The following is a 23798-nucleotide window of genomic DNA, read 5'->3' as shown; positions in this document are numbered from 1 at the left end:
AGGTGCATCTTCTTCTTGATTTCCTGTCAAACATAGGAAAGGATGTCAGTAGATAGGGTGAGATGGAAAGTGTGGTTTTACTACTATCCCACAATGAAATGAAGATTTAGGGATGATTGATAAGCCCATAAAAGTTGATGAGAACGAGTGGGACGAGACAGACCGTCCATGCTGAAGGAGTCAACAAGCCAACCTCAGCTTGGTGTGTGCATATGCATCTACGTGATGCGGATCAGTTTTGCAATAATATCCCATCGGAGGAGTAAATGTCCATGTGTTTCTTTAGGCGCAGGATGAAGTGCGAATAATGTGAGCAGGGATGGAAGAGTGAGTGAGGCACATTGCGAATATTTCCACTTCCACCGTCCGTTTATTGTTCTCTCGCGTTCTTGCGTATTGCTCGTAGTGGAACTTGGCTAATGCTCAGCGCTAGCTAACGCTTTTTACCTTGGACGAGGATACCAGCTCCACCGGAGCCAGTCCGTTGATACCCGGTTCAGAACTAGTTGAGCCTCTCGCCTGCAAGTTTGCCTGCGAACAAATTTCCCTTCTTCTCAAGAGTCAAGAAGAACCCGAATTCATCTCACCAGCCGTCGTCGTTCCTGTCGTCTCGTCTCATCTTAGATACAAACTTTAGTTGCATATGCAGCCAGCAGACTTTTTTTCTAATTGTAAAAATGGTGTGTGTTAGAACTTAGATTTTTCCATTTCGGTGTTGGAAAGTTTCTAGAACTGGTTTCATGAAGTTCAATGTGAGACATTTACTCTCTCAAGTTTCTTGCACGTTGCGTCACACTGCGAAATTTGTTTGGATTTATCCTATCCAGAAAATTCACTGAAAGCGAGTCTTGACGAGATAATTTTTTAAAAGTCATCTTATTCTCATCAGGGTTATACTATTATTAGGAAGATATATAAATATATCCATAATTCTTACGCATTTCAAACGACACCAGCACACCAGAAACTGTCAACAATTCCACTGCAGTAAAATATAAGTAGTGTTTATATCATTTTCCCATTCACCCAGATTTCCCTGCAACAACTGTAACTTACACACAATCGTTCCTTCGTCCTGCTTCTCCGCCGACCTCATACCTGGAAAATTTATGGTGAAAATGAAAGTGTGCAGTTGACAGTTGAAATTGAGCAGGAATTGTATGCAATCTAACGTGCAAAAGAGAGAGAGAGTATTAGCAGTAACATTGAAGCTGTTGACGTGTTTTCTCCACGAAAAAGAGTAGTTTTAGTAGTACCAGCAGTCGTACGTAGTATATCGTCGTTCTGCCATTTTTTACACACATGATCCTGCTGACTGAGTCTACCAGAATCCTGACCTGTCAACATGAATCTCTCTGAGGAAGAAGAAAGGCTCGTGATGAATGAGACTCTGCTCTCAACCTCGTTTCCCAATTTGACAGAGGGGCATCATAATAATAACAATGGGACGGACGGGTACAACAATGGCGATGATGAAGGGGCCCTGTACGAGGTGCCCGTCTCAATCGTCGTCCTCCTCTCCCTCCTCTACGGGGCCATCTCGGTGGCTGCCCTCATCGGAAACATCCTCGTCCTCTGGGTCGTCTCGGTACGTTTACCTGTCAAATGTTTAAAAGTCGAGAAGTCATTCTCCAAAATTTTAGTGTGTGGTGTGCCAGGGCCAAAAACGAGCTGGTGGAGTGGTTACCTGATATCAAGGTTTCTTTTCCAGCTGTCCTTTTATCTCTTAAACTTATTAGAAACGCTTGTCATCATGCGGTGTTACAACCTTGAAAATTTGCATATGCAGAAATTATGTCTGTCTCTCTTTTTGCGGTTGTAGATAAAGTGCCAGACTCTCTCTTCTAGCTGTCAAGTCGGATGAAATTCCCACACGCATAGTCTCACATAATATTGGTCATTAGTTTTTAATGGATGGTGGGAACTTAGCCTGTGCTACTGGCTCCCCGGTTTGATTTGCTATTAATTTGACGTCGCATAGTTTTCTGGCAATTCTTAAAATTCTTTATTGCTACTCAAACATGGTTGGTTCTTGGTCCCACCAATTAGTCAACTTTTCATACGAGCAAAAGGAGTAATTTGGCGTTATTCCCTCGTGGCTTTCGCAGCACTCAGTCAAGATCGGTTGGCTATGTCATTCACATTACGAAATTATGTGTACGAATAGATAATTATGAGACACTTTGTCGACGGGATGAGAAGAATATTCATTTAGTAACCGTTAAACACAACGTAACGTTACCACTACGGGCAGACTTTTTCACCAGTTTACACAAGGTTTATGCTTGAGTGGGTGAATATTGAATTAAAAATCAGTGCCTCCTCACTTTTTCAGGACTTGTAGCACATTTCCTTCCACGCGTTCATTATTGAGTTACACGAGCAGCGGAGGGTTGTAACGTATTGCAGAGTTTCATCTCTCTCGACAAGAAGGGCGTGACAAAAGTGGGTGGAAAAGTTTGAAGAGATCAATTTTAAAGTGCTGGAAAATTAAATGGTTTCATTACCCGGGACAAAAGTATTGCCAGCAATTAGACATGACCTCGGGGAAACTTTTGTCCTCCTACGTAAATGTTTGTCGGTCAATTAGAAGGAGTGATGATTGATCAAAGAGTAGAAAAATTAGGGCAATTCGTGCCCATTCCACTTTCAAGATTTTCTTCCTCGAAACTTGTTCTATTGATAGGAAAAGAGATAAGGATATCATTGTCTTGTAACTTTTTTTAATGGACTTATTACCAGGAAATCGTTCCTTTAATGAGGCCTCCTTTTTATTAACAGGTGTCACGAAGGATGCGAACTGTGACGAACATGTTCATTGCTAATCTCGCGTTTGCTGACATCATCATTGGACTTTTCGCCATCCCGTTCCAATTCCAGGCTGCTCTCCTTCAACGATGGGACCTTCCCGACTTTATGTGCGCTTTCTGCCCCTTTGTGCAAGTAAGTATTTGTGCATGTAGTCGAATGGAAAGCTGGCTTCGATCCATTCATTATTACTTTCCAAGTCTCTGCAGACTTGGAAGATTGTGAAATTCGTTGTTCTAAACTCGTGTTATTTCGTGGAGAGGAGAGGATTGCTTAAATTCATTTACTTGTTGTGACACTCGCGCCTCGAGTGTCCGTCCTGCACCAGATAAAAATAAATGTGTGTGTCGTAACGTGGAAAACAAGGAGGATGAGAGAAAATGAAAGTGAATAGAATCGCCGTCCGTGGGGTGATTGATGAGGAAGACGCTTCTGATGAGATGGTTTTGTCGGTTGGCCGGATGGTTGCGAAACGTGACCGTTTTCTACCTCGGTTATTAAACTCATTTTCATTTGTAACTTTCATAGTCCAAGTATGAATTTCAGCCTCAACTCAACTTTGCCAACATGGTGCGTGTGTGCCAAGCCAATTTTTGGGAAAACTTAATCAACCGAAATAGGACCTTTTTCCTCTCGCTTTCTCTTGTCTGATCCGACTAATGAACATGTGGCATGAAGCTGCTCATCATTTTTCGTAGAAATTAAAGCGGAACAAAGTGAAAGCTTTATTCAAATTTGTGTCCAACAATGTTTGTATTGTGGTTGGATCACAGTTCCGAGAAAATGGTGTGCATATATTTGCATGAACGATGTAATGTACATACATGAGTATCCTCTAGTCTCTACTACCCATTTCCTAACGGTTGAGAAATGTGGGTTTCAATTTTCACTTTCTCTTTGTCCAATCTACCCATTGCTCCAACTTTTTTTCGTAAACGATACTCACTTACCTGTCAAAACGGGACAAGTTTAGAAATTTGATTGGTGCGATGTGAACGGACAGGTTTCTCTTTCTTGAAAGGAGAGAAAGAGAGAAGAAAAACCAAGTGGTGAAATAAAAATGCAAGTCGGCAAAAAAAGTTGAAGAAAGAAAGACTTATATAAAGTTGAGCTCAATTTCATTCAATCCCAAAATGGATCCCACGTAAATAATCTATTCTACTTTCCCTAACTTATTTTTAGTCTTGTATATGTCCCTGCGTAGGGAGTGAAACAAGTCAAGCAATTCATTTTTTGTCAATTGATTGGTAGTCTCATTTTCGTCCATTTTCTTAAACTTCATGGTTTCGAGTGTAAAATGCAATAATATTTTACTCCAGGAGTAAAAAAATGAATTAGATTGAATCAAAAATTTGAAAAAAAAAATTTCGTTATGAACATTAATGCTTGTTTTGTGTAGTAAAAATACTTAATTCTAAAATTAATCCGAATTCTCCTTCTAAATCTTTAATTCGTAATCCACAAGTTTTAAGCTTAATTATTAATCTCAAATCTATTAATCCCCTAGCTGTAGGATTTGCATAGTAGGATTTTCTCCCATTTAGTTGACATTGTTATTAAAATAGACGATGTAAAGGGCAGCAAAACGAAAATAAGCATACAACGGGACAAATGTCGCATGTTTTCCTTATGCTTTCCAAAACTTTTGGAAGAACCATGCTTCTCAGGTGTTTGCATATTTAATCTACTTTCTCCTCCAAATCGCAAGTTTTAAAAGTGCTGACTTACCTACATGAGAAACTCGTCGAGAGAATGTGTTTATTTATTTCGCACGATGAACTTCGTCGTCGTCGTCAATGATCAATGCTTCATTTATTATTCATTTACATAGGTGCTGAGTGTGAACGTGAGCGTTTTCACGCTGAGTGCCATTGCCGTGGTGAGTTGAACAAATTGAATATTAATACATATACGAAGTCAGTATTTGCATGTAAATTATGCATTATTTATTCGCTCCACAAATACGAATGTATTAATATAAATGGACATGAAATCAGGACCGATATCGCGCCGTGTTGTATCCCCTGAGCGCTCGAGCTTCCAAGAGAAAAGCTGGTTTCGCAATTGTTGCTATTTGGACCGTCGGCGTCGTGTTGGCCCTCCCGATGGAAATTGATTTCAAGTAAGACACAGTCGTAAACATTATTAAACTAGTCAAGTCGGTCGTAAATATTTGGCTGCGTAATTAATAAATTTATGTAATATTGAGAGACATTAAAGGAAATGGTAAAACATCGAGCTATAAATAGTTTTTGGTTTGTGTCTTTATGTATCCTAGTGTCACTGATAAGTAAAGAATTGGGTTATAATTTCATTAGTGAATAAGCTCCAGGTTAGTATTGTCCTTAGTTTTTAGTCTTATTTATGACAACGACTGGTTACTTACGCCTTCAATCCATCATCATCCGTGAAAGGGTTGGCGAAGTGAGTGGGATTATGTCATTACGGGTTATGGATTTATTACGTAAAAGATCCCCAGGCTTGGTCCTTCTTGAAACTTTTATGCTGCTCGATCAATGTATATGGAATTTAGGGCAACCAAAATACAAATGCTGCTGAGGTATGTCGGACCGCCAGAGAACAATTTAGAACTCTGGCTATCCATCCGAATCATCGTTTTTTTTTCCTGGTGGGATACCACTTGACCGGAGGAGGAGGAGGCAATGCAGTGTGAGCACATATTTCTGATGGTATGATGCCTTGTTATTGGGAGAAAGCGCGTTCATGTCGAGATGGAATTTTGAGAGCATGTCTTCTCTCTCTCTCTCGCCCACCAAACATGATGAAGACAATGATTATTATGGGTCAGGAGGAGAATTATTGCATTATAGAGAGAGATCCCGATTTAGCTGGTCTTATTTCACCTTCCTTTATATCTTCCTCCAACCACGCTTACTGTTCATGACAGGCAAAAACCTGTGTGCAAAACACGCTTCTACTGCTAGACTACGAGATTTCTCTGCATGGGGTCCTTGTTGGCAGGGTTGCATCACAGCTGGCCGTGTGCTTATGCCTCCAACGGAAAGTACATTTACCTCAAATCAGTGCTTGGGGGTGACTGATGCATGCAAATGGCATTCAAGACAATGGCTGCATACTTCCTACACATTTCTATGCGAAATGAGTGGTCGTCGTCGTCGTCGTCGTCGCCGTCGTCGAGACAAGTTTCACAAACTCAATAACTTTTTGACTACTGCTCGGAAAAATTTGCATTTATATTGTGTCATGATATGTTCCTCGCGTAGAACTAGTGGGGAAATGATAGACTCGGCTTGTTAAGTGTCATTTGTTGGGGATTTTCCAACAAAATTTTGTGGGGAACGCTTTCTCCCAGACACAAGAAGGCTTTCAAGTCAAGTCAACAAGTTACAGACACATATTCTCCACCACCACCTGCGTGTGGAGTGAGAGCGAGTGAAAAGTAATACCTTGCCGACTGTCACTTTTCTTAAAATATTGTCTGCATCAATTGAAAAGCGTCGCGATAAAATATTTTAATGGTCCTTCCAGCAGAAAAAAACAGGAATTGAAGAGGGGCGGAGAGATCGATGGGTTGATAATGGAATCCGAATTTTGAGACTTTTTCTCAATCTAAAATTTCATTTCATTTCCCGAAGACATGATCCATGAGAGTGAGCGAGTTAAGTAGAGCCGGGTCATATTCCGACTCGTTTCCCTTCCAGATTCGAATGGAGGCCAAAATCTGGTACAAATCTGGTTTGTTCCGTTTCCAAATAGTGAGCGAGTAAGTCTGATTTCGTCTCCACTTTCTCCTCTGAAGCAGAATGCTTTCACTTTCACTACGCTCTCCGCAATCTCACTTTCCCCCAAAATAGTGATTAGTTCTTGAGAATATAAGTAAAACCTTGGGAAATGCGTAGACAGAAACTAATAATAATTCATTTCAACCCAAAATGTCGATTCCTCTTGGTTGGATTTATGACTTTGTGTTTCCTTTCTCAACCAGTACAAGCGTAAGCAAAGATCCAGATGTGAATCAATCCGCTTCATGTTTCCTCACTTAACAAAGTACTTTCCTTTTCTCCGCTCTGTTAACCCACAGCCAACCACCACCACATTTACCATTTGCAATCTCCACAGCCTCTCTTTCACTCCATTTTTCCGCATAAATGGGGCAAGAACGAAACATCGCATTTCAGCGAGAACGAACAGCTTCAAAAATTCTTCGCCAAGTTTACTAAAGTACCAGCATCGTTGCAATAATCATCATAATAATTCCGCCAGCCAGCATCAGCGGTTTTAGAGAGAAAGAGAGGGGTTCATGGAATGACTCTGTTTGGGCCTCCTTCCTTATAAACAATCGTTCAAAAGACAGCGCAGTAGTTTTCCTTTCACTTCCGCGGCACAAAAGCAGCGTCAGCTAAGAAAGGAATTAATGCACATCTTTCATTTAATATTTTCCGCAATCGTGGGATATAACGAGCCATCAATTTGCACGTGTTGTTTCTCCTCATCTACATTTTTGTAGGTTTACGTCTTCTCACGTTATTAGAATTGGGGCTGATATTTTAATTACTTTCTCGGCGACTTTCACCACCGGGTAGGTCCTTGTCTTTGGCTGATGAATGGAAGAATGGCCTGTCCCTGTGGGGTGTTCTTCGCAGAACTCTCTCTCTCTGCTTTCTCCTCTCTTTATCTCCACTCTTTCAATGCTGGCTGCAATATTGCTCTCTGAGGGGAGATGAGACAGCGAGAGAGAGAGAAAGAAACCAAGTTTTTCCTAGAATGTTGTGTTGATTTGGTCCTCCCATTATTATTATCGTTGCCATTATGACATTAGGAATTTTGCACAAAGGGAAAACTAAAGTAGGCAGCCGCAGCAGCAACATTGTTCAAAGAAGTTGGTAGAGCGTTCTGTGTGAAGTGTAGCGAAATGTGCACATGTGTGTCTGATTGACACTTAATTTATGGTGATTGCATGCGAAAGCTTTTAAAATTTTGAAACCTTACTGGTTAAATAAATATATGTTTGACTTCAATGGCAGAGAGAAAGTTTAGATAACTTGTTTGGACCGTAACCCTGATCTTGTCCATATTTTGTTGACTGAGTGTTCTCCTTACTCGTACTTATTGTCAACATGAGATGGCAAATCTCCTCAGGTTATACGCAATACTTCACGTCCTGAAGAAGGCAAAACTGTCGTCCTCTCTCTTTGTGGTTCAAGTTAATCAAACCAAGGCCTTTCATCATCTCCATCTTCAACTCTAAAATCGTGAAGCGTTCTTCTCCTTCCTCCTTCCAAGGTTCTTGTACAAAATGTTTACAGAGCCCCCACCGGATCGTTGGGCCATGCAAATGTGGTCACAATATGAAACTTTGTGATTAAATGAGACATGTTATTGACAGCGAACAAAGTAGTGTACTTGTGATTTCACAAGTTCCTTATTAATTACCAGGGGAATTGCAACACAGAGTTTCCAGAAATAGTTGCAAACACATCGATGACGCAAATTACGAAGAGTAATTAATAACTTGACAAAATTTCATGATTTAATTTTTTCAGGGTGGTTGCTAAAATTGAGAAAGGGGTGGTGAAGCCCTTCTGCCAAAATGTGGGGATGTCGGACGACTTGCGGAGGTATTACATCTTATGCCTCGTCATCATTCAGTACCTCCTCCCCCTCATCATCATCACGGGGGCGTACATCCGAATGGCGGCTCAGCTCTGGGGGGCCACTGCTCCCGGGAACAAGGAAGAATCTCGCGATGCCGTCGTTTTGCGCAACAAGAAAAAGGTAACCGTAAACATACTTATTTTCTGGAAAATGCATTGCCTAAGATTTCCTTTGATAAAAAAAAACTTGCGGAAAATTAGTGTGGCAGAAGATTTATATTAAAATCCTAGTTTTATTAGACAAACTTCAAAGAAGACGGGAGTGTGTATCCATAAGGCGTCATTACGTCAGTGTGACCCTTCCTCCGAGATGATAAGTATTCATTCGCGATGAGGGTGGTTCGTGAGGAGATAACTAAAAGTGGTGGTGGTGGTGGTGGTTGGTTATCGAATGAGTGGATTGAATGAAAGTGATGGTGGCAGAATATATGACCATCGCCATACATATATTCATCAAGGAAGCAAGAAATGTTTCTTGCTCACAAATCCCCTCACATTAAGTTAAACTCACCGTGGGCATTTTGTTGGCTCGGGAAGGAGAAGCGTTATCAAATTTTACGGGTGACCAAACTAGGGCCCGCATGTGCTCATTACATTACACAGATTTCATTTATAAAGTTCGTATCTTGGTTATAGACTTTCACCGGAGGCAGGGGGAGAAGTCGCTTGGGAGAAAATTTTTGCATCCATCTCACTCACTCGCTTTCTCGCGGCTGGGGCTTCTTCTTACGTGCTGTTTTGTTTTGTTTTTAGCAAAGTCTTTCCAATTTTCTTAAAACCTTTTGTGACGGTGCAAGCAACAGGGTGAAAGTCGTGATTATGCACTTCTCACTTAATTGGCTAATTGATTCATACCCGTAGGACATTTCTCGAACTTATCTGAAGGGCGAGACATGGGGTGAGGAGACGGTCTTGATTTATGTCGTGTGTGAGATTATTTTCCCGTGTGACGATCATAACTACGAATTAAAAACCGTAGTAAAATCCCGCAAACCAAAACAGGCTGCACTTTACTATCTATCACGTCATACCTTCTCTGTATTCTCCAGGCATAAATAATTTATGAAAGCGAAAACTACCTGCCTGTGTACATTGCTTAATAATTGCTCCTACCGCGTAGTAAACACATGGAGCTATCGCCCAGGTAATAAACTCCAATTGGATCCCTGGGGAGCTCCACTAATTACTTTGCAATGAAACTACTGTGGATGAATACTCTCAAAAGGGAGAAAGAAAGTAATTCAAGTTCCAGAAGCCGTAAAAGCAGTGAGACAGACTTTTCCGCATTTTATCTCATGTGCCACGAATTTTTTTTTGAAAGTGAGTGATCAACACACTCATCAGAATTCGGAAACGTGTTTTGGAATAGCAAACAGAAAATGAATAGCTTGGAAAGAGACTAATTTGACTTTGGAAGCCGATAGAATTCTAAATTGATGAATTTGTGACTTACAATAAATGGGGTGCTGGAGGCAGGTCGTGCTGAGTTACCGTGTGATGCGGATGGCGTGGAGGCGGTAGGAGTAGGAGAAGTTGTTAAAAGAAAGTAAAGTTGAGTGGATGGATACCGCATTATATTCGCCACAAGTTCAATCGTGAGTGGAATCTCGATTGCGACAACCAGACACCCACATTACGTAAGTGTGTATGTACATATGCACTTAAGTGGATGGACATGTTCGTCTCCACTTGCCTCACCTTATGCGATTATGTATCTTCATAAAATTCTGTAGAATTGTATTTTGTTGACTTTAATTTCCTCCAAAATGATATGCTGAACAATTTAAGAAAGAATCTTGGCACCACTCGAATACGCGAATGAGCAATATTATTATTGCTTCTTTAACACGTCACGTCGCAAGAATAACAAAGCACGCATGAACGAGTATGTATGTATGTATGTATGCACTCATGGTCGTGCCAGTCCTATTTTTATGCCCTCCTGAATTTTATTGGTCCTTGAGGAGCCAACTTGACAAAGATGGACCCAGTTTCCATTCATTAGCGATTTATTCTGGGGGATGCATCCACGAAATGTATACCATCATAATTAACAGATTGGGCACGTGTGACATTTAGACACATAAAGAACCCGCAGACGTCAAACTGAACCTTCAGAAGTGGACGTCTTTGATCTCATGGATAATAATAATGAAACACGTGCGGACAAACTTTTCCAATATATTAATCATTTGTGTCAAGAGAGATGTTTGTGCAACCTTGAAACGACGAAGATGACTGCTCATCTCATCCTCACACCTTTCTCGACCCACTCAAAAGGCTCGATTGAAAGTTTAATAATGAAAAGAGTTTGTTGGTTAATATTATCATTGTTGTTGTTGTTGGGTTGTTGGGTTGTTGTTGGTCTTGACAGTTAGAGTCGTTTGCGGATCCTGGAGAAAGAGATTACGAGTTGTCAAGATTTTCTTCGCACGGCAAACAAGAACATGAACACGCCCAATGGTACCACTGCACCGCATGGCCACCACGTCCGACGCCACGGATTGAACGTTTGAGACCCACAGATTTGAGAGAATGTTGCGTTCCCTCCATCAATATTCCTGTCAGTGACAAGAGACTGTAACGACCCACCGTTTTTCCCTCGCCCTGCGTGCACTCAACAATTTCTACGGAGTGTCCTTTCGTCCAGAGAACAGTTGTCCAGTCGGGTTGTAAAGGTACCATTTTGTGTATGGATGTAAAGCCGACGTCAATGATATATAAGTTGCCGTTCAGCAAACGAGACTTTGTTCGCATATGTATATCGACGTTCTGGGAGAGAGAGCTGTTTTCTCAAAACTCGTCGTGCGGAGAAACTGAATTGGAGTTAATGGGAGTGTATATATAGCCCTTGTCATTTTGTTACTCTCTGGTCCTTTGTGGATTGATTTTTATGAACCATTGTTTCACCAAATGAATGGCCATTAGGAAGAGGAAGAAGGAACTTAGCCTTGCCTGACTTGTTCACTTCGTCTGCTTTCTCTTGTACATATGGGTGCCTCGTATCTATGGCTGACAGGAGGAGGAGGCGGTCTCCAAGTCACCACACACTTGACTTCTCCAGTAGTTTTGGGCCTAAAAGTTTTAGGACTCGCTCACTCACCGTCTGGGGAACTGGCCAAGACTTTTGTCAAAGTGTGACAATCATGTCGAGACTCGGGCAGGCAGGCGGTGCTGTCTCCCTTTGCACGCATAATGAGCATTTATCTTCTAGCTGACTGGATGCGGCATCACAAATCGGGGGCATAATGTCGTTCAATGAATCTTAGAGCGGCACGCAGACCGGAAGGTCCGCTTGGTCGATGGGTGGGTGAGAATTTGTTGTTGGAGAAACAGCCTTTTGAAACAAGACGGCTGAATGTGCCTCCGAGAAGAAGGAGAGCTCGTTTTCCTGTGAGAGAGAGAGAGAGAAGGGAATCTAATTTGTTTTATACCTTTGTGGTCGTCTCATTATATTACTCAGCAGTTTAGTTACGATCTGACAGTAACCTTTCCATTTCTGACGGGGAGTGATGCTTGGTCAATTTCTCACATTAAATTTTTCTCAGCGAGACGTGTTGCGACTTAAATGTGAAAGGTTGTAATGAGACCTGAGCTGAAAGATAACAAGTTCATGCAGAGTATGGTTTTCTCCCGTTGTGTGATTGTCAGATTGTGGGTTTGAAGCTTCCGTAAATGATTAACAAGGGATTCACCCGTCCAACCAGTTGGCCACTTATACCCTCGAATTCTCGTCCTCCTTTTGTGTTCTCTTTCTCTTGGCCAATTTGTACGAGGGCAGTCGTCAGGGAATCCACTTACCATGCTCACTCCTTCTTATGTTGCAGTGATAGGGTAAACAGGAAGGATGGAGGATGAGATACAAGAGGAGCGATCAAGGGCAATACGGGGCAGCGAGACCTTCTTGTTCTTCTTCTTGGTGGACGTTTTCTCTCTGGAGGAAAGAGTAAAATGAGGAAAATAGGGTTTAACAACTAAACCACTAGCTGCGAATTTGTTCCATTCCTAGAAACGAACAATTTATCATTTTACCTGCGAATACGATGGATAAGAAGAAGTTATGTCTGATTCGGCAAACGTGATCCACTGTGGTGCTGAATTCCAAGTAGTTTTTGCAACTCAGATCATCCACCACTTTCTCTTTTCCTACCACCACCACCATTTTCTTATTTGCTCCAGGGTACTGTTTACTTTTTGAAAATATTTCCTCCTTCGATTATTATCATTGTATTGCCCTCTGGTTTTACCCAGCCGAATAGACGAATAGACCGAGTTGAAGTAGCAAAGATGGATTATTTTGTAGTACATTCTTATAGCAGAAGTAAGTAGAAGAAGGAAATTGCGAACTTCTGTAGTAGTTCAAGCACACGGAGCCAAGTCATATGCAAACGCTGAGGATTAATCTCACTGAAGAGAAAAAAAGACAGGAAGTTGGGAAATAATAATTGTATAGTTCTATATACGTAGATATTTAGTGGGGCATTATACAGAAGAGGTTGTTGGAATAATCTGCAGTGTGTTTGGGTGGATGGAAGCATAAGGAAAGACGGATGGGCAAGCGGACTATCAAAAACTCAAGTATCTATGTACGCAGCAACTGTGTACGTATGCACATAAACAACCACAAACTACGATCCGATTTATCTTCAATACTGGAAATTACAATGCACTTAATACTTGTGAAATCCGCACAGCTTACCCGCTGGGTTAATGGGGAAGAAGATTATGTCACACGGCTTGTCGAGGGATGAACTACGTATTCCACCACCACCTACATTTCGATCACTAACGAATTTTGTGCAAACTGAGTAAAACAAGCCACAACACCACGGAGACACGCACTTTAATCCGCCCTGCTTTCACCACAAACGTATTGCAAGCACGTGCTGTTTTCTCCTCACAGTCTGATATGACGCATCCAGTGACTGGCACAGTTTTTACGGAGATCTTTCTAGGGCAAAATGACGAATTTAATTTAGAAAGGGTACTCAGAGACAAGGTTTTTCCTATCACATTTCGTGGACCTGTTTCATTGAGATATTTTCTGTGTGAAATTTGAGTAACCAATTAAAACAGAGTGAAAACAACAAAAGAAGCTAACACTTTTGTCACCATTGAATTAATTTAAATTTATGCCCCCCACACACTTGATAAGAGAAGAGGTGAGCAGCGTGTGGGTACTTTGTCAGCTTTCAGGGCAAAGTAGTGCCAATTCCATAAATACAGTTGACACTTCTCTCTATCTCCCATTGTTTCGTTAGTTAGTCTAAAATGCTGACATGCAAAAGTTTCAACAACGTTTTATTACGCTGCTGAATCTGATGCTGCTGCTGTGAAAATTCAGACGACAACAATTCTCCATTTTCCTGTCTGCCTAATTGTTTCGCGAGTTGTGATAGAAAGCTTTCTCTTGATCCATGCAAATCCATCCGCCAACAACAACATCGGCTTCGCAGGGTGAATGCCGTCATCCAACTCTGCAGTCTATTCCATCTCCTGGACACATTATTATAAGTACTTACTCACTCCCTCCTTCTGGTCTCATCACGCTCTTTCCATGCGTTTCTCAGACGTGGGAAATGGCAGGATGATAAAACGCTGTAACAATGAATCAACAGAGGGATAAGTATGTTGTGGATATGACAAGCGGAAGTGCGTCTAATGATGAGAGGAGAAATAAGAGACAATGTTTTTAAAGACTAAACTGACGATGACAAAGTTTCCCGTGAAGTTTACGGGCATTCGAATAGTTTTTTTTCTAATGAAACTCTAATGTTCTTATCTCCCTTTTTACACTTAGGTGATCAAGATGTTGGCCGTGGTGGTGCTTCTCTTCGCCCTGTGCTGGCTTCCCCTGCAGATGTACAACTTCTTTGGGAGCTTCGTTGCTTCAATTAACGAGTAAGTGTGCAGTAATTGCATTGATTCAAATGTTTCAAACTTTCTCTCAGTTTTACGACGTGAATCCGTGTGCCTCCGTCTGCGTAGCGCGTCCTGTTTGACTATGCACGTATGTACAACAAATATACCCGTGAGTAATCTCATCTTCAATAAAATGGGATTTATGGGTCATAATAAAGCTTTCCAAAAGCTGCGAGATTAATTAGCTAGATTGTTCAGGGTATAATCGCAGCTCTCTTCGCACAATTAAATGTGCCAGGAAGAAGACATTTCGCCATTAATACTGTTTTATCACTTAGGAAGTCAGTCTATGTGTTTACAAAGTGTGGAGTGGAGTTTGTGCATAAACCGGATTTACATGGCAGACGGATTTAGTCAGGATGCTGGGAGAGATTAAAGACAAATCTTTGCTTTATTGTGGCATGGTGCGAATTATTGGTTCGTAGTCACAATAATAAATCTGTTTTCACTCACAATCAGTGGTCAAGGAGTAGTAGCAGCAGCATCGGTGTCGTCGTATCGATATCGATATTTGCAGATCGTATTACGTGATAAATAATTGTTGCAAACAGGTTATGCGTGCCGGATTTTTATATAAAAAAATCGTTTTTTTCTCTTCAGGTACCAATACATCAATATCATCTGGTTCGGATTCCATTGGCTGGCTATGTCCAATTCCTGCTGCAACCCACTAATTTATGCGATATTCAACGTAAGTGGTTTCCTTTCTTTGGTGTCACATACGCTAAAAAATGGTATTCATATGAAATCAATAGGTAACTCAAGCAACACCTTATCTTTAACTTGGTTCTTGTGCTTTTCTATTTTCTTTTCATCTTTTTCAAAATACGTGGGCCGATCTTGTGAAAGGATTGCTGCATTTTTGCACATAAATCTTTCGTTGAACTTTACATAACTTCGCTTTTGTGAAGCTTTTGATACGTACATAAACTACGTACCAAAAGTTTGAAGATATACATAATGACGCTATTTTATACTTCGAAGCCAACTATTTATTTAAATACTCAATGTTTGCACTATATAACAGGCGAGAAAAGTGTCAAAAGAGAGTGTGGTGTGACTCCTCTTTCTTTCTTTTATCAAGTCTTGATGAGATTTTAATACGCTCAAAAGTAATTCGGTGGCAGCGTACGTGAGATGGTTGATGGCTACATAAAATCTGCATATTTGCATGCTCATCAAGAGTAAAACTTTGAGTTTGACGGGGTAATTTTATGCCTGTGGTTTTCAGAGTCTATATTTTCAAGGAACTTTTAGACACGTACGTACGGATCTACCACTTTCTAAGTACGTGTGTACATATGTATATGTAAAAAGTGGTAGGCATGGATTGGTGCATATACTGCACCTTACGTGATATTCAATAATAATAGGACGACAACTACTACGTAACATAGCTTCCTGACACCTTGAATGGCGCGTCTGCTGCTGTCATCCTTATCCTGATGCATCTCCAATGCGGTTATAAACTCATCGCCCGTCGTCTTTACGGCATGCACTGCACTCGAATCAGGTGACACTAAATTATTTCGACACTGTGAAAACCATGTGTGGGAGTATCGTCGAAAGTCTCCAGAGTGGAAACGGGGAATGCTCTCTTATTGACCTGACTTATGCCGAGATGAACTGCTTTCTTTCCTTGTTACGTTTTGCATACACACAACTGACACCGAAATTCACTGGCTTGTGCCCATGTGGCTTGTAAATTCGTGCGGAAAGTCAAGTTCCCTTTCCGTTTGCATTCTGGTGGTAAAGTTTCGGTGAGAACAGCACCGTTTGTGGTAGTGTCGATGTTATAAATCCTTCACACCTTTCCGTCATCCCGTGGTTTATCGTCTTGAAGGGGAGCGAGAGAGAGATGGGGAATTTGTTTGTGGGAAGCATCGTCACGTCACAACGACAGAACAACTGTCTTGCAAACGGAAATTTGGGTTTAACCCTTGTAGGCAAATCCTTCTTCTCGTTTGATCCATATCATCAGAAATTGGAGAAAGAGTTTATAAAAATAGCAGATAGCGATACATATAACAGAGGAAGGAAGGGATAAATAGACCAAAGTGCACACTGTTGTCGCGGATTTCGCAATCTACTAAATAATTGATACACGAAAACCATCCTTGCGATACTTGAGACTCTGAATCTGCTCGGAGAGAGAAAGTGCAGGAGAAAGCAACATCTTTCGTGGACGGGTGAAAATTTGTCTGTGTATCAATCATTTTTGGTGGATGGCTTGCACACAATATCGTTCTGCGAGGGCTGCAGAGAGGATTTGAACATTTGTGATGGGATTTCCGATTTCCTGAATGAAATCAGAAATCCAAGACTATTATTTGATTCGCATTCTTTATTTTTTCCTTTGAGTATTCGAATCATCATAAATTTGGGTATCTTATCGAATTAAACCCTGGAGTGATATCTACCAAAGGGTTTTAAAAGAGGGAGGATAAAGGTGTTGTACAGAATGGAGATCCTCCACTTTCAGTATGTAACCATTCAGTGAAAAAGGAAATAATTCGTAATCTGATCTTCTGGGAAGGTTTCCAAATTCCATCAAAGTGAATTTAACGGGGACGTAGAAAATTTAAACGTTTGGTCCTCTCGCAAGATTTCCACTTGTTATTCCTGCTTGGCGAGGAAAACAGATGGATTATCCTTTCTCCGAGTTTCCATACCATCTCCAGGGAAGCAGACGTAACAAGACCTACATGGCGTCCAGCCTTTCTCTTTTTTGATTCGGGAATATGTATTTCCTACAAAACTACCCAAATGGTTCAGAAGTGATCAAAGAATGATTTAGGCGTTATGGGCTCAAAATAAAAATAGTCACCCGATCTTCCTACTGGTGGTTTGAAATCTATGCAAAGTGGAAAAAATGAGGAAGCAGCAAACAAGGCGTTTGTCTGAGGAGTGGGGCGTAGGCAGTTACTTCGCATGGATAGGCAAGTATAATGGCAGTTTAGAACTTGTCCAAGGTGGCAATAAATGGTGTGCCAAGCATGGTTTGCATTCAGTGTGAGACATAATTCTTCCACTTGTGAACAAACACAATCTCCAGATTGAATTTTCTGCTTGAACAATGTTCCCCCCCAATTTGTAGGCTGATGAAAGTTGCTGCCATATTTATTTTTCGTAGCAATGTGTGTAACGCAATTTATTCCTTCAACGTACCCAACCTAACGTATGAGCTGCGTAGCTCCTTATCCTGGCCAAACACACTGTGCGAATTGGAGTAATAGAATTGCCAGAGAAAATGGTCCAATGCTGGCGAATAATGGAAAAATTTGCCAGTCTGAATCCTTGCAACACTAAAAGAAATATATTTTCCCTTGGCTGCCCACGAACATGTATAAATTGTACTCATCCTTTGTATGTGCCACTCGTAGTAGTACACACATAAGTAGCAAGTGATGTAAGTAATAGTTTGAATATGTTTTGTTGTTCTTGAATAAATTTCCTTTCAAAGGGTTTGCGTGAAATACAATTGGCACGTTTTTTCACTTTCACTCCAGTGTGCGGAAGCCACGGAATTTTTTTAATACGTTTTTTTTTGGTCAGAAGGATACATACATAAAAGTGAAAGGTTGAGAATGACGCAATTATTGCTTATTCCATACATGCCCTCACTAAATGAGTGTGTAGTTAATTTGGTGGATTTTCTATGATGAAAAAAACTTGTATGATTTCCTTCTCATTCCTAAATGATTGCGTACAAGTGGCCAAAAAATACATAAAATTGGTTGGGAAGGATGTTTCCTTGGATGAACAAAGGAGTGAGCAGCAAGGTCAACTTTTTCCCTTGCCAACTTTGACGGAAACTGTTGGTGATGATGGATAAAGACTGTCAGGCACCCTGTCAGCATATCATTGACTTTCTCTCTGACTGGGTGAAAGAAAAGGCTGCTGCCAGTGCGGAATTTGATGGAAAAAGGAAAGCAAACCAAGTGGGAAGGTTTCTCCTTAATGCCAAACCGATCCTCCTACTCTTCTTCTTCGTTCATCAATATGTGTCAATTGTCAATCAAACCGACTGCTTTTACCATGTTGGCATACAAATTAAGCTCTTGGATGAAAGTATGACGGGAAAATAAACCGTTATTAAATCCTCATCAATACAATGGGCTGATTATTCCCTACGATTATTATTATTATTACTACGCCTTCATTCATTTCATTGTTCTCGTATGGGTAAAAATGACGGCAAAAAAAGTTGACGACTTCTTCCAAGGATGAGTTATGTACGCACTACTGTGTGTGAACTTTATCGAGAAGTTCTGGAAATCGATGATGGGCATGAATGGATGAGTACACAGGGCAGAATAGATGGATTTTTCATTCTGATAAATTGATGAACTGTATAACAAACCAGATTAACAAGTGCGGAGTTGGTGAACTAAACACAAAACTTTGACGTATAAGAAGAATTGGGGACTGAATGCCGTATATTTGTTTTGCATCCACAATCCGATTAGAGGAGTAGATTTTGATGTGAAGCAAAAGAATTTGAGAATTGGCGTGGAAGAAATGTTACACAGAATCCGCAGATCTATGAGAGTTTAATTGTACTCTCACGAATTGCAGATTGCTTGATTCCATGCTACATTAAACGGACGTATGGATGTACATGCGACCCATTGTGTAAACTTTGCATGTACAAATTTCTAAAACCAAGTTCCAACTGGAAAAGATTGCATAATGTAGCAGACAAAACAAATTGCATTAAACCGAAAATACATCAAATGGGGAGTTCTCTCTTAATCAGTCAAGTGTGTGGGCGAGACCATGAGAGAGATGAACCATAATTGTTATACCTACAGTCTATCATGGTAATTGGTAAAATTGGCTGAAGTGGTGGCCACTGTGATGGTGGGTGGGACAGGGTGGCAAAATACGGTATAAAATGGTTAGAGTGTCACTTTTTGAGACCAATTATGAACCGAACACGCAAACATTTTGCTTCATATTTTGACAAGTGCGCAGCAGGTGTCGTAACAAACTATGTGTAATTGAACTTCGTTGTTATCATTATTCGATGTGACCTCCATTTCCGTTCGATCCAATTACTTATTTGGTTAGGGTTGGTGACACTTTAAATGGTTTTGCGGGTGTACAAATTAAAAGTAATAAATAAACAGTGAGACAATGACCACACCGATGTGCATTATATGCGATACATAAATGTCTATATATAACAAAGGAATAATAAAACAAATAAATAATTAACAATACAACAATGACATGTCGAGGTCAGCCTCATATACTTGCGTAAACATGCACTGGGGATTGCAAACCCAGTTTTTTTAAATTCAAATTATCCAGATTTTTCGGATTTCACAGACACAAAAACAAGATTTTGGATGTCTGTGGTTTTTGATTTTTCTGACCTAGAATGCACTTTTTCTTCCCCAAACAAAATTCGACCTCGATTGAACCTTGATCCTTGTCCGATTTGGTCCTATGGTATATTAGTTCTGTCATAATCATTTTGGAGAAGTGGACTTCTAAATCTCAATTTCATATTGGGATGCTCTTTGGACGTTGTGTATCGGATGTGCCCAACGAGTTAACATGCATCCCGTTTGCGCTAACCACACCCACTCAGAGTTGTGAAAGAAACTATGCAGAACCACCACACCCAAAATCAAACTGGTTCAAAAAATTCAATTTATCTTTCAAGTTTAGAACTCTTGCACCACTCTTGCACTGTCCGATAGGTGGATTTCCATTATCTATGTCAAGGTTAACTTTTTTGAATTTTGTAATACTTTTCAAACTTTCTTTACCTGTCTTGAATTTGGGGCTGAAAAATCATAATTTGTAAAAAGTTTGATGTTGGATCTGATCAAGCAGCTATCTTAGGCTATAATTTAAAAAATATTCAATAAAAGTATAAAATTTTGAAAGGATTTAAATAATTTCAAAAACGATTCGAAACCGAATTTTTGGAATGGATTTGCAATCCCTAGTACTACGTAGTATGCACTACGTAGGCAGTGACTGGGCCAGCACCCATTTTAACACGGTGTTAAAATTACCACATTTTGTTAACCAAACTATGTGTTTAAATTGCAGATTCGAAAGAGGTGAAAGCAAAAACATGTCCTACATACATCCATACACTTTATATGTACTTTTGTCTTTGTCATCGCTCTGGTCAACCTGGTCAATCTCATCAGGTGGCCAAATATTTGACTGCCTCATGGGATTCCCATAATGTGGTGAAATGTCACCCGGGTATTACATATGCGGCTTTCACTCTATTGAACCTTGGTGAAAGTTGACATAAGGGTGTCTGTCACCTATGCCGCATGACGTGTATGCACTCAAATCAAAATCACCTTCCAAAATCAAATCAAATTTTCTCATCCTAAAAATGAGAATTCCTTTCTCCACCCGTTTTGACAATTTTATAACCCACCAATCCGATTACAAATTTGATATGCAGGGTTGAAAGCTTACAACCAACCATGAACCAGGCCAAAAAGATGTGTCCCACGATCAAAACCCAGGCAGAATTACTTATGTAATCCATCATGTTACTCACTCCCGGATCTTTTTGTTTTCAGGACAAATTCCAACGCGAATTTAAGGCAAGACTCCACTGTTTCCAAAAGTGTCGCGGAAACCGGGCCGACTCCCCATGCACTGAGATGTCAGATTTTGACCGCAGTCGGGTAAGTAATCCTATAAAAAATATGTTTCCACCATCACAGCGTGTTCCTCTCTCTCTCCTTCTCTGATATTAAGCCATCTTTTACTCGTGGAATCTATAAAAGTCAAACTTTTATCTGCCTGCATCTTCTCATTTATTGCGGCGTAGACTTTCTCCTCCTTTTTATTCCCAATTTGCTCATCCCTAGTCTTATTTAAGTGGAAAGTATGGGCATTTTTTATGCACAAAGCTAACTTTTTCATCAATTCACTAACTCGGTTATGTTTGAGATGATAACGGAATATGCATCTCATTACAATGATGTTACATAAAACCCTTAAATCTTTCCATCCTTAAGCCAAATGCCTTTCTTTCTCTTCATTTAGGAATTTTAATCCAAATTCTGTTCTACTGATTTATCCAGGTCCGGGCATCCTACCGTTTCACCGAGGGAAGAAACCCCCGAGCTATTCTGACTAGTAATGCCAGCCACAGGGGACACCGATCTCGACGCGGTCCCAACAATGGATCTGCAGTTTCAATGGGAAGAAATGGGGTCAAGTCGTCATCGTCCGAATGCCGATCACAATTACAAACACAACTATTGGAACTGCCACCTCTAAGTCCACCACCACCACCACCGGCAGAGGCCAACAGTTCTCAAACGGTCGTCGTGGACATACCGAATTGCAAAGCAGAATTTCAGAATCATGACGAAGAGGAAGTTGATCTCATTACAAACTTGACGACGCTTTAAATAAATTCTGAAAAAAGTAGAGTTTACTTTCTCAATGGGTACCAATCTTGTACTGTGGTTATCACGATGATGATAATGATGATGAGTTTGACTATATTTTATGACAATTCTACATATGTACTCACTACTATTGATACAGACATATGTACACATACTATAGTAGTCGTAGTAGTAGCCGTAGTATAGTAGCAGTAGTAGTAATTTATTTTTCATTTACTTGTATAGCTATGTACTTAAGTATTGTATTCTATATTACAATAGAATTCTAAATTTCTCTGATCTGAACTGCTTTCTAGTCTGTTAATTCTGTTTTATCAAATTAATTAGTTACTAAATAAATGTGTATCCATGTTTGACTGTAATTAGTGTATAACGTACATATGTCATACAACATACTTACATATTATGGAATTACCCATATTATTTGACAAAAAATCTCATCCTGACACTGCTCTGTAAATACATACGTGTTAATATATGTGTTAATATATGTATGTGCGTAGCTTTTGAGAATCCGAACAAATTGTACAGCTCTTCTTCATGTTCAATCATTCTTATGAAATTTGTTGTAATTTAAGGAATGTGTGAGGTTTCGTCTCTTCAAGAGAGAGAAATGAGCTTCAATTGGAAACAATTACCTGGTCTGTTGACACTTTTACTTATATTTGTATACACATTTCGTCTCGTAGGTAGTTATCGTATTATTGGGTGGTATGAATAAAAAGGTAAATGTAAATGTAGATAAGGTAAATGTCCCCATCATTCAAGCCAACAAAGTGAACAAAGCACAAGAAGATTTCGTCAACGTAAATTTACTTTTTTATTAATTCTACCAAATACGTTATCAATCAAAGTATTTATAAGACATTCCACAAAGCACAATGAGGGGGGTTGTTGTTAAGATATTAAAAATACAAATTATTCACACTCAAGAATAATGTAGTAATCAGATTTTATGTATCAATTATATTTATCAATTATATTGATTGGTTGAAACTTACTTAAATGTTGTACGTACTAATAAAACTTTATTGGAAAATGGTAAAAATTTGTCAAATTGTCAAAAACTATAAATACTATTTTTTGCTAATTCCTAAAAGACTATATCATCAGCAAACAGCTATTTTGTCTCGCTCGCAGCAGGTTTCGGTGGTTGGTTCCTCGATCAGTGAGGCTACTTGAAGAAATCTCAAGAATCTCAAAAAAGTAGCAAAAAACGAGACAGTTTTTATCTCGCAATCGCATCGGCATTGACACCTCGTGACGAAGCTTGAAAAATCGGTCAGCTTCATGCCGTCCTCCTCAACCTCGCCTCGCTTTCTTCTTCTTGGGGAGCTCATTTTCTTCCACCCCATCCGATCGACAACAGCGTACGCAGTTCGCTCCAGGAAAATTTTTGTTAAATTTTAATTCGATTATCTTTTTGAGTTTCTTTTCATTTTGAATATCATTCCCTGCCTGCGCCATGGGGCGGAGACATCGTGGCAAGAAAGGTGGGCGCCAGCCGCAACAGCTTTTTGTCGACAAAATTGAGATCGATGTTCGAGAAAATGAACAGCCGATCTACCGGGTGGCGTTTGAAAACGGCGAGGAACCCGGAACCATGAAGATGACAGGTAAGTTACCTTTTTATTAGTTTTTGTTGATAGTTCTTGCTTGAGAATTGGTAGCTGGTGATTTTTATCCATCTTTTCTCTTTGGTAATTTTCATTCCTTGTCCTTCGGGTTGTGTCTCTTGGCTCTAGACAGCGGCATCAGCATTTCAGTTTCCCTAGATAGTAGTTAATTTCTCTCTATATGGCACACTATATTTTGTGGTTGGTAGCAATTTGAGTCTTTTACGCATTAATTTTCATCAATTAAAAAAAGGCAAGTTTCCACCATTTTCATCATTGCAAAAAAGAAAGATGGAAGTGCGTGGGTCGGGAGTAGTGGTGATGGTGGTGGTGGTATGAATAGGATATACCTACGCAGGCAGTGAGTAGGTAGTTGGTGGTGGAGAAGCGAGCGAGTAGGAAGTGCAGTG

At 40.2% G+C, this 23798-nt stretch overlaps 1 protein-coding gene and 1 long non-coding RNA gene across 2 annotated transcripts; one reads left to right on the top strand and one right to left on the bottom strand.

Moving 5' to 3' along the window:
- Positions 1 to 186: 186 nt before the first annotated feature.
- LOC110858219 (RYamide receptor) lies at positions 187 to 22820 on the top strand. The gene is made up of 9 exons (XM_022106902.2): positions 187 to 1588; positions 2782 to 2943; positions 4640 to 4687; positions 4806 to 4930; positions 8334 to 8565; positions 14245 to 14345; positions 14967 to 15057; positions 20930 to 21037; positions 21440 to 22820. The coding sequence occupies exons 1-9, from the start codon at positions 1346 to 1348 to the stop codon at positions 21770 to 21772; spliced, it is 1443 nt and encodes a 480-aa protein (XP_021962594.1). The 5' UTR covers positions 187 to 1345; the 3' UTR covers positions 21773 to 22820.
- LOC118438372 lies at positions 10726 to 12828 on the bottom strand. The gene is made up of 2 exons (XR_004836727.1): positions 12477 to 12828; positions 10726 to 12378 (listed from the first exon to the last, which is right to left on the bottom strand). It is a non-coding gene; the product is annotated as an uncharacterized LOC118438372 (long non-coding RNA).
- Positions 22821 to 23798: the final 978 nt, after the last annotated feature.

The sequence above is a fragment of the Folsomia candida genome, unplaced genomic scaffold (genome assembly GCF_002217175.1).
Source record: "Folsomia candida strain VU population unplaced genomic scaffold, ASM221717v1 Fcan01_Sc020, whole genome shotgun sequence".
Classification (NCBI taxonomy): Eukaryota; Metazoa; Arthropoda; class Collembola; order Entomobryomorpha; family Isotomidae; genus Folsomia; species Folsomia candida.
This window is presented reverse-complemented; position numbering and strand designations above follow the sequence as displayed.

Excerpts from the sequence above, each read along its gene's own strand:
- LOC110858219 (XM_022106902.2), top strand. The coding sequence starts at position 1,346 with ATGAATCTCTCTGAGGAAGAAGAAAGGCTCGTGATGAATGAGACTCTG. Across the intron at positions 1,589-2,781 it reads TCGTCCTCTGGGTCGTCTCG|GTGTCACGAAGGATGCGAAC; the intron begins GTACGTTTACCT and ends TTTTATTAACAG. Across the intron at positions 8,566-14,244 it reads TTTTGCGCAACAAGAAAAAG|GTGATCAAGATGTTGGCCGT; the intron begins GTAACCGTAAAC and ends TTTTACACTTAG.